The sequence below is a fragment of the Scyliorhinus canicula genome, chromosome 1 (assembly GCF_902713615.1).
Source record: "Scyliorhinus canicula chromosome 1, sScyCan1.1, whole genome shotgun sequence".
In the NCBI taxonomy this organism is placed as follows: Eukaryota; Metazoa; Chordata; class Chondrichthyes; order Carcharhiniformes; family Scyliorhinidae; genus Scyliorhinus; species Scyliorhinus canicula.
In genome coordinates, this window is record NC_052146.1 from 40,384,143 (window position 1) to 40,400,135 (window position 15,993).

Here is a 15,993-nt window from a genome sequence, read left to right on the forward strand (position 1 = left end):
GAATACTCTGAGTGTTGTCTGATCTCTCGAGGGGAACAAAGTACGCAGGATAGCTGGGAGGTTCCTTAACAGTACTGCATCCATTTTACACTGAAAAATACCTTTTCAGCCAAGAGACAATTGGTCCAATGAAAAAGTTACATTTCAGATATATCCTTATTAAACTAAATCATTGCTTCAGACATGCACAAAACTAGTCTGCATCTTTGCATTAATTGAATTAAAATGTTTTTTGTGGTTCTGTAACATTGCATATTCAGAAGCATTAATCTACCAAGTAATATAAATTCACGTACCCTAAGCTCTTTCAAGCAAAACGTAATCTCAGAATCAACTCCAACCTGAAGGTATTCAAATTCGCTGGGTTTTAAGCTCATTTCAGTTTGCATTACCTTTGTGAAATCTGAACAACAACAGAAAAAGTATACAGTAATTTTTAAAAAATCTAATTTTCAAAAAAGGTAATGTTTATTGCTGTCACATGTAGGCTTACATTAACATTGCAATGAAGTTACTGAGAAAATCCCCCAGTCGCCACACTATGGCGCCTGTTCGGGTACACAGAGGGAGAATTCAGAATATCCAATTCACCTAACATGCACATCTTACGGGACTTGTGGGGAAAAACGAGAGCACCGAGGAAACCACGCAGACATGGGGAGAACGTGCAGACTCCGGATAGACAGGGCCGGGTCCCTGGCGCTGTGAAGCAATAGTGCTAACCACTTTGCTACCGTGCCGCCAACTAAAAAGATTAAAAGGATTTCATCTCTTTTACTTGATGTAAATATATATTGTTTTAAATTTAGAGTACCCAATTAATTTTTCCAATTAAGAGGCAACGTTAGCATGGCCAATCCACCTAGCCTGCACATCTTTGGGTTGTGGGGGCGAAACCCACGCAAATACGGGGAGAATGAGCAAACTCCACGCAGACAGTGACCCAGAGCCGGGATCGAACCTGGGACCTCAGCACCGGTGAGGCAGCAAGCTAACCTCTGCGCCACCATGCTGTCTTGATGTAAATAATTTAAACCAGGGTTTCCCAAACTTTTCCAGCTGCGGAATCCTTTTGATTTCTCAAGAAAACTGAAGGAACCCTAAGTAACATTCTCATTATATTGAAGAATTAAAGTATGATTATTATAGCGCAATGGGTACAAATATACAAAAATAAAGTTTAAAGATATTTCCATGTATACATTTATTATTATAAAAATTATGTAATACAACAAATGCTGCCTAGTCTTACCGTCAATTTGATATTCCCCCCCTCCCCCGCCGCCCCCCCACCGGCCCCGGCCCCGGCACTTCTCAGGCTCCGCTGAACCGACTGTGGAACTCCTGTAGGGGTCCAGATTCCACAGGACCCAGTTTGGGAATCTCTGATTTAAACTCTTTATTCATTCTCCATAGCAGTGAAAGTTAAATTAAGTTGACTTGCCTTTGTCTTCATCTACGTAACTCTTGAATAATACTTTCAGAGGAGTCACAATCAATGTAATCTCCTCTTGTGACATTGGAAAATGAATGGCTATATCAGCCAGAAGCCTTTAAGAAAATTAGATCACACACATTATCATTTGGTTTCAAAAAACGTTGATTGGTTCTCAAGTTATATTCGCTCCCTAACGTTATTCTTCTTTTAGTAGTGTTTCCATGTCGTTGGAGTTCACACCTATTTGCAAACAATATCTCTGTTGTTTGCCAGATCATGCATTCCCACAAGTCTTTAGTGTTTCATAACTAGTAAATAAAGGGTGTCCCTCTTACATTTTGGTGCAAGGAGGAACTTGGCCGTAGCTCAATATAAACAACAAAAAACTGCAAATCATGAAAATCTGAAATACATGGAAAATGTTGAAAACACTAACAAGTCATTCCATATCCATAGAAATAACAAAATAAAGCTTCATATGTTATCCTTTGATACAATTAGTAATCATTTTCAGTTTATGTTTCGAAGATACACGAATGTCAGGATACACCATTCTATTCCCAATGCACTAAATGCATGATTGCCCCCTACCTTGCTTGGGATCTCAATACATTTGGGCTCGAGTGTTTTGAAAACACAGCCTGAAGGGATTCGCACTCCTGAAATGCCATGTTATGAGCTTTAGTAATTCCTGTATGTAGTAAAATAGAAAATGATTACATTGAAAACCAGAGTAAAACAATAATGCCTCAATTGCACTGTTTGATACATTGACACATTCTAAGCCTCAAGGGATTTGTGGTATCATAAATGAAGGCCATGCAAGAGTTAATGAAATGTATACAGACAGCCACTAGAGGGAGCTAGTCCCATAAGTATATAAGGGATGGGGCTAAGCCTTGTGGGTCAGAAGACAGATAGATGAAGATACAGAAGGACAGATGAAGATACAGGAAGACAGATGAGGAATGGGAGAGAGAGCAATTGTGTACTTGAGAGTTCTGCAGATAGAGATAGCATTGTTTAACATAGTAACCTTCGACTTTAGGAATGTGAATGAATATTAGTAATGTAATTAAATTTATAGTTTTGTTCATTAACAAAGCTTTGTGTTCTTTATTCAACACTATGCCTCCAAGCCAGCCAGGTAAAGCAAAATAGAGAATAGGATTATGTAGCACAATACTGCTTTACACTCTGGATATGACTAAGACTGTTAAAGAAAGATCCTGCAATTGAAAAAAAATCTTTCGTGGTCTCTGAATATCCCAAAGTACATAATAACAAATGAAGTATCTCTGAAGTGTAGTCAGACAGTCATGAGTTTAGGCGCCTCTCCAAAAATTAGAGTACATAATTGAGGCTAATATTTCAGTGTATTACCGAGGGGCTGCTGCATTGTCCACCTTTAAGATGAGATGTTAAACTAAGTTATCATACTTTCTTGACTAATGTTTATCCTTCAAGCAATATCTTTTTTAAAAAGATGATCTTGCCATTTAACTCATTGCTGCCCATGGAACCTTGCTGTGCATGAATTGCCAATCATGTTTCCCCAATGTTTCTTAAGGAATTGAAACTTTTTCAGAATTAAGAGGAATAGTTCAAGAAAGAAAGATTACAAACTGAAATACCACATAATTGCTGTAAATTGTTCAATCATTAATGACACATTCTAAAATAATGCGATAGACTGAAGAAAGTATTTTCCTACCGTGCTTACAGCAGAACTGAAAAACAACACGGCAATCCTGGGAATTTACATAAATCTTGCATTTTTCCACATTCCTCTCTAATGTAGTTAGACATCGAAACATGGGAAGAACATACTGAAAAAAAACACAGCCAGCCAAGCAAGAAAGAGAGTCAAGAAGTACGCGTCTATCGGCTGAGTACTCCAGAGTGTAAATTACAATTTGCTACCCCAGTAGCCAACCAAGTGATACATACAACGGATGTATATCATTAACAAGGAGGCCACAAACTCAAGTTCCCATGATACCATTAAGACTAACTAGACACTGGTGATAGTAAATTAATCAATTTTAAAGACAATCTGAAAGCCAACCTCAGAGCTTGCAAGTTGGCTCCTGGTATAGTATCCTCGGGGAAAAAAACATTGGAAAGACCCAGTTGGAGTGGTCTCGATCATCAAGCGATTTTGACATTTGAGAAGAGTCAAGTGCCTTCAGGACAACTAAGTGTAGCACAAAGCTAATGCCTCCATCCATCCCTCCAACATTGACTTAAATGTAGTATTTGCAATTGATTATGCAAATCGAGACTTGGCCTAAAGTCACATATGAGATGGCATCAACCTGGACTGTATACCAGTCCTTTTTTTTTGCTGAATTCACATCCGTTAAAGTGATGGAAGAATCCATCAATTATAGATGGAGCATTTGCATTAGCACAACAGTCAGCAAACAAGGGATAAAACAGCAGATTGTTAAAAACATAACACACAATAAGAGTGGTTCCTACTAACCTCTGTAACACAAATCATCTCACTCAATGCTTTAGAAAGTTTCAGGTTACTAAATAAATTCAATGGAATTTGTAATGACCAGCAAAGTTGGACATTAAAAATATTATATGGTTAGAGTTTGTAACAGCTGTTTGTAATAGATGTCAAAGTTGAATACCCACACAAAAGGAACAAAAAAAATTAAAATGTTAAGGCAGTGCAAACAGTGCAATTTTTTCAGGTGATATGGGTTCCATTTGGTGACTCGTGTTCCCAAAATGGCATCTGTGGTATGCACAAACTTGAAGCTGAGCAATGCCATAGTGTTTGCAGTAAATAGCCATTAAAAGTATCATGGTGGTAGTAGTACCATTTTAGAGCTTAAATGGTCCAACTTAACCTTGCACAGCAGCAGAAAGAACTGTCTACGAACACTATTGAAAATGGATTATCAACTACTTAACAGTTAGTTGCTGGTTGATTTGCTTTGGCTGTAGCTTCAATTCCACTAGCATTTGGTGTTTTCTGTAGACATTCAAAGTTGTCCAATTCTTCAGGGAATATGGCAACTATTCACGAAGCTTCTGTTGACCTCAAAGCTTCTGCACAAAACAGTTGCTCCCAGACATGGTTGCACTAGTAGTCATTCCACTGGAATACGGTATGACTTGGAGAAACAATGGGAGAATCCATCAATTGTAGAGAGAGCATTTGCATTGGCACGACAGCCAGCATATAATGGATAAGGCAGAGTAGGTAAGATTTCAGGAAAAGGAGCTGGAGAAGGGCTCTGAGCAGGAGGCCATATCAAACTGAAGTATTTAGGAAACAATTCTCCTGCACAAATCTCAGTGTGTGTAACATCTGCATTTTAGTAAAGACTGAAATCTGCCATCTCCTGCAGTCATAACTGCAATCTCAGTGCAGGGCAAGGGCCACATTGCCAAAGACTGTGAAGGTGACCATGGCGATTAGCCTTTATGCATCCGGTTCCTTGCAGGTTGGAGTTGGAAATGTTTGCAACATCTCAGTCTATTTGCTATTGGATGCAGGACGTCAATGGCTCACTCTATTCGTTAAAAAATAACTACATTTAATTTTCTCTTGCGAGTGAGAAGTAGGAAGTGTGAACGCACAGCTCCACTCGACTTGCAGTCTTCCCTGCAGTGCAGGATGCTACTGAATCACATACATTGGTTTACAAGCACATATCAAGCCTATACTACAGCCAAAAGGAATTCAAACAGTATTTAGCTGTGTGACCACTGACAGAGCATCATGAAGGTCAATGCACATTATCTAGGCAGCAGTCATCACATTTTCATTCTATGACAGTCTGCCGTGTCACCTGCATTTGAGACACCAGGGCAAACCAAAGGGTGACCCCTGGCAAACAAGTGCTATCCTCAGGCCATATGACTCCTGTGCACAGCCTATACACAAATGTGCAGCATGCATACAATGAAAGCCAGGTTGCCATGCTGAAGCAATACTTCTACTTCCTGGGACACTCTGGAGGAACCCTCCAGCACTCTGCAAAACAGGTGTCAAGTTTCCTTGTGCTCTGTCGAAAACTGCACAATTTTATCATCATGAGAGAATAGCCTTGCTTTATTGTCTTTATGGTGAGCAACTCAAGAGCAAAAGTATGCTGGTGGAGGAGGTGGTTTGAAGAGCGAGGAAGAGGAGAACAACAGGCAACCTAGACAACCCCTTTCTGAGCACAGTCTGTGAAGATCTCATCCTTGTGTGATACCAATAACTGGAACCCTAAGCCCTCTTATCCAACAGTCCTGCATCTGTTGCTGACTAGAGTCCATTTGGCTACAATACAAAAATAAATGTTCAAAACCAAATTTATAATACAAATTATTCCCTACAAAATCAATTAACCGTCAATGGTATTCCCTTATTGCACATGGCTTCCATTCTTTTCCACCTGCCCTAATGCTCCTACACAGTGCTATCCCAGTGACTACAGCATAGTTGGGGAAGGACAATGACTTTCAGGAGAAGGCCTAGATGCGGACAATCCCATCCTGGCACGGAAAGAAGCAGTCTGTGCAGACTGTCTGGCAAGGACACAGATGGAGTGGCAGGGGTGGGAAGAAAAATGCTGTCTTCCCAAGAGAGGACAGCAAAGTGGCGTTCAATGGAACCACCGGTATTCCATTGTCATTCCACGGCAGCATCCATCAAACTCTGTATCACGATTGGGTCACCATGGCTGGCACAGACACGTTGGGTTGAATGGCCCCTTCTGCACCTAAACTTTTCTATGTATCCACAAGCCTGCTCAGGAAGTTGCCCTCCCTTTCAGTGCTGGGAAGGATGGGTTTGGAGACCTGTGCTAAGGATTTGCCAATTTTCTGTTGAACTCCACAATTCTTCTGGATATTGCTTGTTGGAGTCTTCCTTCTGTAAGCTACCCTATCAAATTGCTCAGTGAACTTCTCTGCAGTGGAACCTGCATATTTCTTTGTCCTCAGATGAGCTAGTGCCTGTGTTATCCTTGACCCCAGCCCTGGCCGCAGGCCATTCATGCTATGTGTCTCACCACATGCAGATCTCACCTCTAGAATATTCTCTAAATTACACTGGAGCTGGTGGTTTGGAGTTTGTTGTCATGTGATGTTGCTGTGTCTTCATTATCTTTGTCTTCTTGCTGTTCCTGCACTGTTTGGCCAAGTTGACTAAAAGGAAAAAAAAAACACAAGGGAAAGGATTGTGAAAAAGTAAGACTTGCATGTTTACACCATCTGCAGCTTGTGTATCATGAGTGTGTGGGACAATGATGGGGAGGTGGGATTTGAAGAGAAGTAGGTATGAGGAAACCGTCATCTTCCGTGGTTTCAGCACCTCGGCTAACACTGATCTCAGCAATGGACAACCCAATAGTGGTCTGCATATCACCTCCTCCAAAGGATCAGATGTGCAGGGATGCTGCTCACCCTCCAGTAAGCTCCTCTGTGTTCAGTTGTATGCAGCCTTATCCTGCAAGAAAGAAGGAAATATGTCAGTGTTGTAAAATGTTTGGGTGATATGGCTCTCATAGCTGAATAGCTGGCAGCAATTGCAAGCTGTGAGATGTGGGTGTAAGGCTTGCATCAATGCTGTGTGTGATGGTGCACTGGAGCATATATACTAATTATTGGTGCATGAATGTTCGTGACTGGTACAGCTATGATGAATTGATTGGTGTCTGAGGCTAGTGGTGCATATGATAGAATAAGGCATTTACAGATCTTGACCATCTTGAGGTCATTAAACCTCCTGTGGCACTGCTTCCAGGATTTCCGGGCTCGACTTCTGGCATAGATAATCTGAGCAAGTGTTTGGAGGGCCTACTGCAGATACAGGACATCTCTCTTTAGTTGCACCTCCTTCACCAAAGGTTTCCTGTGCAGAATCCAAAGACTTTGATGCTTGTTGTGGCAGGTTGTGCCATTCTTCTGTCTTTCCCAAATGTTCCAGGTCTCACATCTCAGCCAATATCTACTCCAGCCACAAGGCACCTGTCCTTTGAGAGGTGTAGGGTAGCTTTAACTGGTGTTATCCATTCATGATTTTGGAACCTTGGTCAAGAACCCAGATACTAGGGCAGCATGTGGCGCAGTGGTTAGCACTGGGACTGCGGCGCTGAGGACCCGGGTTCGAATCCCGGCCCTGGGTCACTGTCCGTGTGGAGTTTGCACATTCTCCCCATGTCTGCGTGGGTTTCACCCCCACAACCCAAAGATGTGCAGGTTAGGTGGATTGGCCACGCTAAATTGCCACTTAATTGGAAAAAAATAATTGGCTACTCTAAAATTTTTTTATTTTTTTTTAAAAGAACCCAGATACTGGCTGGATCCAGCACTGGCCAGATGCTGCAATCATGTAAAACAACAAGCTGAAAGGAGCTGGTGTACTATCTGCATTGCAGTCAATAATTGCAGATTAACCACACATTCCAACTCCAGGTCCAATTTCGGGGTGGCTACTGAATTCAGTCCTGGAAAATTATTTAAAGATAGGTTGCCTCAGACAATACTGAGGAGGTAGAATTCCGAACGGACTACAGAAGATAAAAAATTGATGTCGCCTGATATAAAATGTCAATGTTCTTGACCCTGTGTTATTATTAGTGTCTGCTGCTGAAGTAGTAAAGATTTGTGCAAAACAAGTGATCCACAACCAGATGCATCCGGAGAGACAATGAGCCCGTTGGCAACCTTTGCTCAATGTCTATATTCTTAGCTACTTGTAGCTGACAAAGGGGCCCAAAATTAAGGAACTAGCAAGGAATGAGGAAGGACATGTTCAACGTGGCTGGACTATTGACTCCATGACTTTATGTAACCGTTATCTATGTAATGAAGTGAACGGATAAGGCAAACTGCCAATTAGAGGCTATAGGAGCTAACTTGTAGCCATTTATGGCATTGAAGATGCATGTTATGAATTGTGACGTGAACAAAATTGATTGGGTATATGTAAATGCGAATGCAAACTAATTCCGCTTTCCTTCTATATATATTAACCCAGTGCGACCACAGCTCAGGCGAGAAAAGGTGCTGCACAGACTGTGGGGGTCAAAGGCCTCTCCCAGAGCTCTGAAAATTAATAAATTGCTTCTTTACTCACTCAAAGGTCTATTCGTGAATATTTTCACCATACCTTGTGAACAGTAATATCCTATTGTTGAATGGCACAAGACAAGCCAAAGGGATTCTGACACCTTGTATAAAATAACACTTTAAACAAATTCAGAACACATCAAGTCCGACATTACATTTCTTGACTTAAAGTAATTTTTACACTGCTTCGTCTCCAGCAAAAGGATTGCGAGATTTGTCAGATCTATTCTCTGTAGATCAACTCTAGAAAATTAGGCCAGAAATAGATTCAATTTTCTGCAACACACTGTAACTACTATGAAGTAATACAATTTATCAGCTTTTGAAATTTATTTCAATAGAAATACTTTCTGGCTTTGTTGTCCAATATTTCAGCCAGTAGCTCCTAAATAACCAGACCATACCTTAATTGTCATCTTACAGATAAGGGGTACCCTTTCAGTCTCATGGGTATCTTGCTCATATCTATCCCCCCTGTTGTAATGCAGGAAGAAGAGTGGAGAGAACAAAAAGCAAGCATACGCTGACCCAGAAGAATTCACTGACCTCAGTGCAAGCTGCAAAGAAAGGGAGCCAAAAACATCATCTATAGTAATATGCTGAAGTACAACTAATAAACTTAAAATAATTTTAACAAATTAAAATTTCAAAACGATTCCGATTTCAAATAATTCGAGCTGTCTTCCGCCAGTGTGTTGAATTTTAAAGGTCTTCCCCATTCCATAATTTGATTCTTCAAGATTGAAGGGAAGCCTTTCCTTTGGAGGCAAGACCTCTTGTTCTAGATTTGTTTTAAATGACTTGCTTGCCCTACTCTCCTGAAAGCCCTAACTCAAGGTGGAGTACTGCTGCACAGATTGCAGCTACCTTAATGTAAGTAGGCATTCTCCAAATATAACGTCAAACAGTGAATGTTTGAATGTTGTTGTGGGGATTAAATTAAAGCTGAGTCATATACTGTCCTCCTCCATAAGTTGTAAATGTACTTTGCAGGAATCCCTCGCTCATTAATTTAGGTTTAGATTTATTGTCACGTGTACCGAGATACAGTGAAAAGGATTGTTCGGAGTTCAATCCAGGCAGATCGCTCCATACGTGAAAAAATAGGACATATGATAAAAACAAAAAGTAAATACATAGACATCGGAGGAATGTGAGGCCCGTGAAATTTAAACTTGTAAGCATCGATGATGCAATCCCAAGCAGGTTCCCACCTATAACCAGCCAGATATCAACAGCCAAAGGTGGACTGTTAGTAGGAAGCCATCACCAGATACCAAAACGACAGTTCAGAACTCAGGTAAGTTACCAAAAGAGGATTTGGAAGGACCTCACATTCAGAGAGGGAGGATCATAGACTGTGCAATCATAAACATGTACGGTCCTGAAAGTACTTCTGCACCTCCTCGTCCTACAAGAAAAGTCAAATAAAGTTTTTACTTGGTCTATTCTGCCTCAGGCTCCTTTACCCACTCCATTAGTCTAAAAAAGCCACAATGGTTTCTCCAAGTAAGTCCCTGCATAAAATAGTAATTGCCAGATTTAAAGAAGGATCCCATTGTTTTTTTGGTTTTGAAGAGCAGATTAAAATCAGAACCTGTGAGTAGGGAGCAGGACCCTAGCAGTTGCATCCCATGTGTGATTTTATTTGTCTACCTGGTTTAAGCCAACCCTTCAGTGTCACAAAGGAGGTGCTAATGTAGATGACTTACCCCTTTCTCTAAAGGATCAAACCATACCTCATCACCAATTCGGGATAAGGCATGTAATGCCTTTCCAAATGCTGTAAAATACAAAACTTCTTTTTACGTTATGTATTACTGAAAATGGAATAAGAGTTTCAATTTCCTACATTCTGATGAAAGGTTAACTGAAACATTAACTTTGTTAATCTCTCTGCAAATGCTGCCTGAACTGCGGAATATTTCCAACATTTTGTGTGATTTCAGATTTCATGTTTTCCAATCTCAATTATGACATGCTGGAAAGACATTGATCTGAAAGAGCAGCAGGACGAGATAACATGAGGGGGGGAACAAATCAAACAAGTAAACCCATCGACTGACCCTTTTAAGGCAAACTTGATTTTCTCCAGCCTTATGAACTCTGCCAGGTCACTCACCCAATTTTGGTGGCTCCAAGTTCCTTCACTCCAGTGAAATTTGTCGCCGGGCTACCAGGGAGGCAAAGGCCAGGACATCACTCACCCCCATATAACAAACTTTTTTAAATAAAAATTTAGAGTACCCAATTCATTTTTTCCAATTAAGGGGCAATTTAGTGTGGTCAATCCACTTACACTGCACATCTTTGGGTTGTGGGGCGAAACTCATGCAAAACAGGGGGAGAATGTGTAAACTCCACACAGACAGTGACCCAGAGCCAGGATCAAACCTTGGCGCCATGAGGCAGCAGTGCTAACCACTGCACCCCATGCTGCTCTCCCATATAAAAAAAACTTAACCAAGAGGTGAGCAGCAAATTTGATTTTGGAACAGCTAGTAGTGATGGAAACCATTCATCAACTTCTTCAAGGACAATTGAGGCGTTAGCAGGGGGTGTGGGGGAGATAAAGGGGTTAAAATGGGGAAGGCAGGAAGGGAGGAGGGGAGCAGCAGGGGGTTTGGGTAGTTATTTATTTCTGATGAAGTTCCTGTTTGTTCATACTCCTGTGTTGGTTTGTATTTAATATTCATACAAATGCCATAATAAAAATATTTTTTTAATTAAATATTTTTTTTAAAAGTTTGTTACATGGGAAGAGCCCAAAAACGGTTGACTTATTGTAAGCTGCTTTAGACTAGATGACAATTCTAGCTTGTCTAGAATACCAAGCATCTTGTCCAAAATACGATTGACACAAAAGATCAAAGAAGGGAAAGATAATCTTGAAACAAAATTAAATCACTTTTGAGATAGCCGAAGGCAAGGACTTCATCCAGCAGGTATGCAGGTTAACAACAAGGTTTATTTACTCTACTCATACTACAATTACACTCCTCCTCAGCCTGCAGGGTCACCATCCCCAACCTGAGCAGGTTGGGGTGTATATGCTGTGATGTTCCTCCCAATTAGGGGGGATTCTCTGCACTCCCAATCACCTGGGGAGTTTGTTCTCCAAGGTGTAGGAGAGGAACCGCAAACAATATCCGGTTTGGCCCCTGAGGGGATCTTAACTTTTAAACCCAGTCTCCTAGAACTAGATAACCACAGGTGACCTGCGTAACCCCGCTCACTCCATACTGTATTCTCCTTGATAATCACCTCAAACATACATATGTAATTATTTGTGGTAATTATACATCCAGATTACCGTTCTGTAACAGTTCACATTTTGTAAACTACCTCTCAAGTTGTTTCCAGGTATGATGCACTTCATGTTCAGGTGCTGTTCACACCTGCCCCACCCAGGTCAAACTATCCAATTCTCCTTTCACTTGCTACCAACCCCACAACCATTACATTTAACAAGCCAGTCGGTAAAATTACTTCAAAATTTAATTTCAGAACACGGAATAAAGTCGTTCTCCCCCATGAAATAATTGTTAGGGGAATTTGATCTTCGGAGGTTGGTCAACGACAAGCAGCTGTTCAAACTCCAGTTTTGCCGCCGCTTTAGCCCCTCCTCGCTTTCCGCCCCGCCCACTCACCATCATTCGCCCGATTGCCCAGCCCACCGCCTCTGCGACGGTTTCCCCGCCCACTCCATCGTTCCCCGATTGCCCCGCCCACTCTCCACACCCAGCCGTCCGCCCACCTCACTCATCGTCAATCGCCCGATTGCCCCGCCCACTGCCTGCGACGGTTTGCTCCGCCCACTCTTCGGTCCCGCGGCCTGTTGCCCCGCCCACATCATCCCGCGGCCTGTTGACCCGCCCACATCATCCCGCGGCCCTTGTCCCGCCCACTTCATCACGTGACCGTTTGCTCTGTCCACTCCATCTCGTGGCCGTTTGCCCCGCCCATTCAGTCCCCACCGGCCGTTTGCCCCGCCCTCTCCACCACCCCCCCCCCCCGGCCGTTTGCCCCGCCCACTCTGCATCCGGCGACGATATGCTCCGCCCACTCTTTGCCCCGCCTCTCCGTCCCGCCCACTCCTGATACCGCGGCGGTGTGCCCCGCCCACTCCTCATCCCACGGCCGTTAGTCCCGCTCACTCCATCGTTCCGGCCATATATCTTAATTTGGACAAGCATTTTCATTTAGAAAAGTGAAACGCTGAGGATGCGGGGGATCTAAACTAAAGAGATAAAATGCTGGAAACACTCGGGTGGAGAGAGTAAAACAGTACACGATTAAAAGGTCATGACCTGACCACCTAATGTCCTTTCCTGACATCCTGGCTGACATTAGAAATCGTTTCCTCTCAGGTACTATCCCACTCCATTTCAAAGCCACTGCCATCATAGAATGAGGCCATTCGCTCGGTCGTGTCTGTGCCAGCTCTTTGCTTTCTTAAAAAAAAATTAGAGTACCCAATTCATTTTTTCCAACTAACGGGCAATTTAGTGTGGCCAATCCACCTAACCAGCACAGCTTTGGGTTGTGGGGGCGAAACCCACGCAAACACAGGGAGAATGTGCAAATTCCACACGGACGGTGACCCAAAGCCGGGATCGAACCTGTGACCTCGGCGCCATGAGGCTGGAGGGCTAACCCACTGTGCCACCATGCTGCCCGTGCCAGCTCTTTGCTAGAACAGGTCTGTTAGTCCTACTTCATGCCCTTTTTCTGGTAGCTCTTCCTTGAACACGGTATCATTTCCCAAAACCATCCTCATCTTTTCTACAGCTCTATGTCGAATGTTGACAATCCCAGATTTCCGCCCCTACAACAGGACTGACCTGGACGCCAATACACGTCCGAGACTGACTTTTCAAAGAGAACTGAGGGACTGCTGTGTGCTCTGTTTCACGGAGAAATGGCTCACTCCTGCTTCACTGGACTGTGCCCGACAACCAGAGGGCTTCTCAATATATCGAATGGGTACAGTGGCCTTAGGCAAGGCTAGGGGAGGTGGGGTCTGCTTCCTAATCAACACCTCCTGGTGCATAGATGTAGCAACATTGGCTTGTTTCTGCTCCCCTGATCACGAATACCTGACGGTAAAATGCTGCCCCTACTACCTTCCGCGGGGGTTCAGCTTTGTTATCCTGACGGCAGTTTACATCCCACCCCATGCGGATGTGAAATGCTGGACGAAATACACGCCACCACAAATAGCCTTGAAACAAAACATCCAAGGCCTTGTTCATCGTGGCTGGGGATGCCAATCAGGCCAAGCTCAAGAGCGTACTACCAAGTTGCCACCAACGCGTCACCTGTTCCACCAAAGGCCCAAACATCCTGGACCATTGCTACACAAATATCAAACATGCCTCCCGCTCTATCGCCTGCCCACACTTTGGCAAATCTGACCACAAGGTTGTGCTCCTGCTCCTGCTTTATAAGCAAAACTGAAGCAGGAGAATCCGTCAAAGAAAGTTGTGCAATGTTGGTCTGAGTAATCAGATGATCTACGGGACTGCTTAGAGTCAGTGGACTGGTCAGTATTTAAAAACTCTGCGACCGGCCTGAACGAGTACGCCAATACAGTAACTGACTTCATTAGTAAGTGTGCAGAAGACTGTGTGCCAAAGAAGCAAATCCGCATGTTTCCCAACCAAAAACCCTGGATGAACAGGGATATCCACTGCTTGCTGAAGTCTAGGTCTGAGGCATTCAAGTCAGGCGACCCTGACCTATACAAAAAAAGCCAGATATGATCTAAGGAGATCCATCAAAGAAGCCAAAAGACAGTCCCGGACCAATCTCGAGTCCCAGGCTAGCCACACGGACACCCGACAACTATGGCAAGGTCTGCAAGACATAACGGGCTACAAGATAAAGGCATGTAAAATGGCCAGCTCCAACGCACCCCTCCCTGATGGGCTCAACACATTCTACACCCACTTTGAGCAAGAGGTCTACGAGAGCAGGCCCTCCACCCCGGAAGCCTCGGATGAACTTGTATCTGACGTCACCATTGCAGATGTCAGAGCAGCCTTCTCGAAAGGGGTATTGACAGATATCTTCAACCTGATATCTTCAACCTCCCTTTACAACAATCTGAGGTCCCTATCTGCTTCAAGAAGACGACCATCATCCCTGTACCAAAGAAAAGTCAAGCAGCGTGCCTTAGTGACTATCGTCCAGTAGCTCTGACTTCCATCATTATGAAGTGCTTCGAAAGGTTAGTCATGGTATGAATCAACTCCAGTCTCCCGGATTGCCTGGATCCACTACAGTTCGCCTACTGCAATAGGTCCACAGCAGGCGCCATCTCCCTGGCCTTACACTCAACCCTGGAACACCTAGATAAGAAAGACACCTATGTCAGACTTGTTTTTTTTTTAATTATTATTTTTTTAATTTTTAGAGTACCCAATTATTTTTTTTTCCAATTAAGGGGCAATTTAGCATGGCCAATCCACTTACCTTGCACATCTTTGGGTTGAGGAGGCGACACGGGGAAAATATGTAAACTCCACATGGACTGTGACCCACAGCCAGGATTCGAACCCGGGTCCTCAGCGCCGTAGGCAGCAATGCTAACCACTGTGCCACCGTGCTGCCCACAGACTTGTTTTTATTGACTACAGCTCAGCCTTCAACACCATTATTCCTACGAAACAAATCTCCAAACTCCATGACCTGGTCCTCAGCTTCTTCCTCTTCGACTGGATCCTGAACTTCCTAATCCACAGGGCACAATCAGTAAGGATAGGCAACAGCACATCCTCGACGATCATCCTCAACACCGGTGTCCCACAAGGCTGTGTCCTCAGCCCCCTACTAGCCTCCTTATACACTTCTGACTGTGTGGCCAAATTCCCCTCCAACTTGATTTTCAAATTTGCTGATGACACCTCCATAGTGGGTCGGATCTCAAACAATGACGAGACAAAATACAGGAATGAGATAGAGAATCTGGTCAACTGGTGCGATGACAATAATCTCTCCCTCAATGTCAACAAAACGAAGGAGATTGTCATTGATTTCAGGAAGCTTAGTGGAGAACATGCCCCTGTCTACATCAATGGGAACAAAGTAGAAAGGGTCGAGAGCTTCAAGTTTTTAGGTATCCAGATCACCAACAACCTGTCCTGGTCCCCTCATACCGACACTATAGTTAAGCAAGCCCACCATCTACTTTCTGAGAAGACTAAGGAAATTTGGCATGTTAGCTACGACTCTCACCAACTTTTACAGATCCACCATAGAAAGCATTCTCTCTGGTTGTATTACAGCTTGGTATGGATCCTGCTCTGCCCAAGACCGCAGGATCTACAAAACGTTGTGAATGTATCCCTATCCGTCACACAAACCAGCTTTCCATCCATTGACTCTGTCTACAATTCCTGCTGCCTCGGAAAGGCAGCCAGCATAGTTGAGGACCCCACGCACCCTGGACATACTCTCTTCCACCT

The 15,993-nt window shown here is 43.3% G+C and overlaps 1 protein-coding gene across 4 annotated transcripts in view; it reads right to left on the minus strand.

Annotated features, from left to right (window-relative positions):
• The window catches only part of LOC119961196 (cell cycle checkpoint control protein RAD9B-like), a 43,113-nt gene extending 30,966 nt beyond the window's left edge, over positions 1-12,147 (minus strand). For 2 of the 4 annotated variants that reach the window (XM_038788713.1, XM_038788680.1), the window contains exons 1-7: positions 11,870-12,147; positions 10,237-10,307; positions 8,929-9,081; positions 3,153-3,267; positions 2,030-2,129; positions 1,445-1,551; positions 297-403 (exon numbers count right to left, since the gene is read on the minus strand). In XM_038788713.1, coding sequence (XP_038644641.1) covers positions 297-403; positions 1,445-1,551; positions 2,030-2,129; positions 3,153-3,267; positions 8,929-9,081; positions 10,237-10,307; positions 11,870-11,903 — 687 coding nt within the window. In that variant the 5' untranslated portion in view covers positions 11,904-12,147. Of the gene's footprint in view, positions 1-296; positions 404-1,444; positions 1,552-2,029; positions 2,130-3,152; positions 3,268-3,926; positions 4,022-8,928; positions 9,082-10,236; positions 10,308-11,869 lie in introns of those variants that run through there. The other 2 variants (XM_038788761.1, XM_038788819.1) reach the window with 2 other exon arrangements.
• Between the last annotated feature and the right edge of the window lie 3,846 nt (positions 12,148-15,993).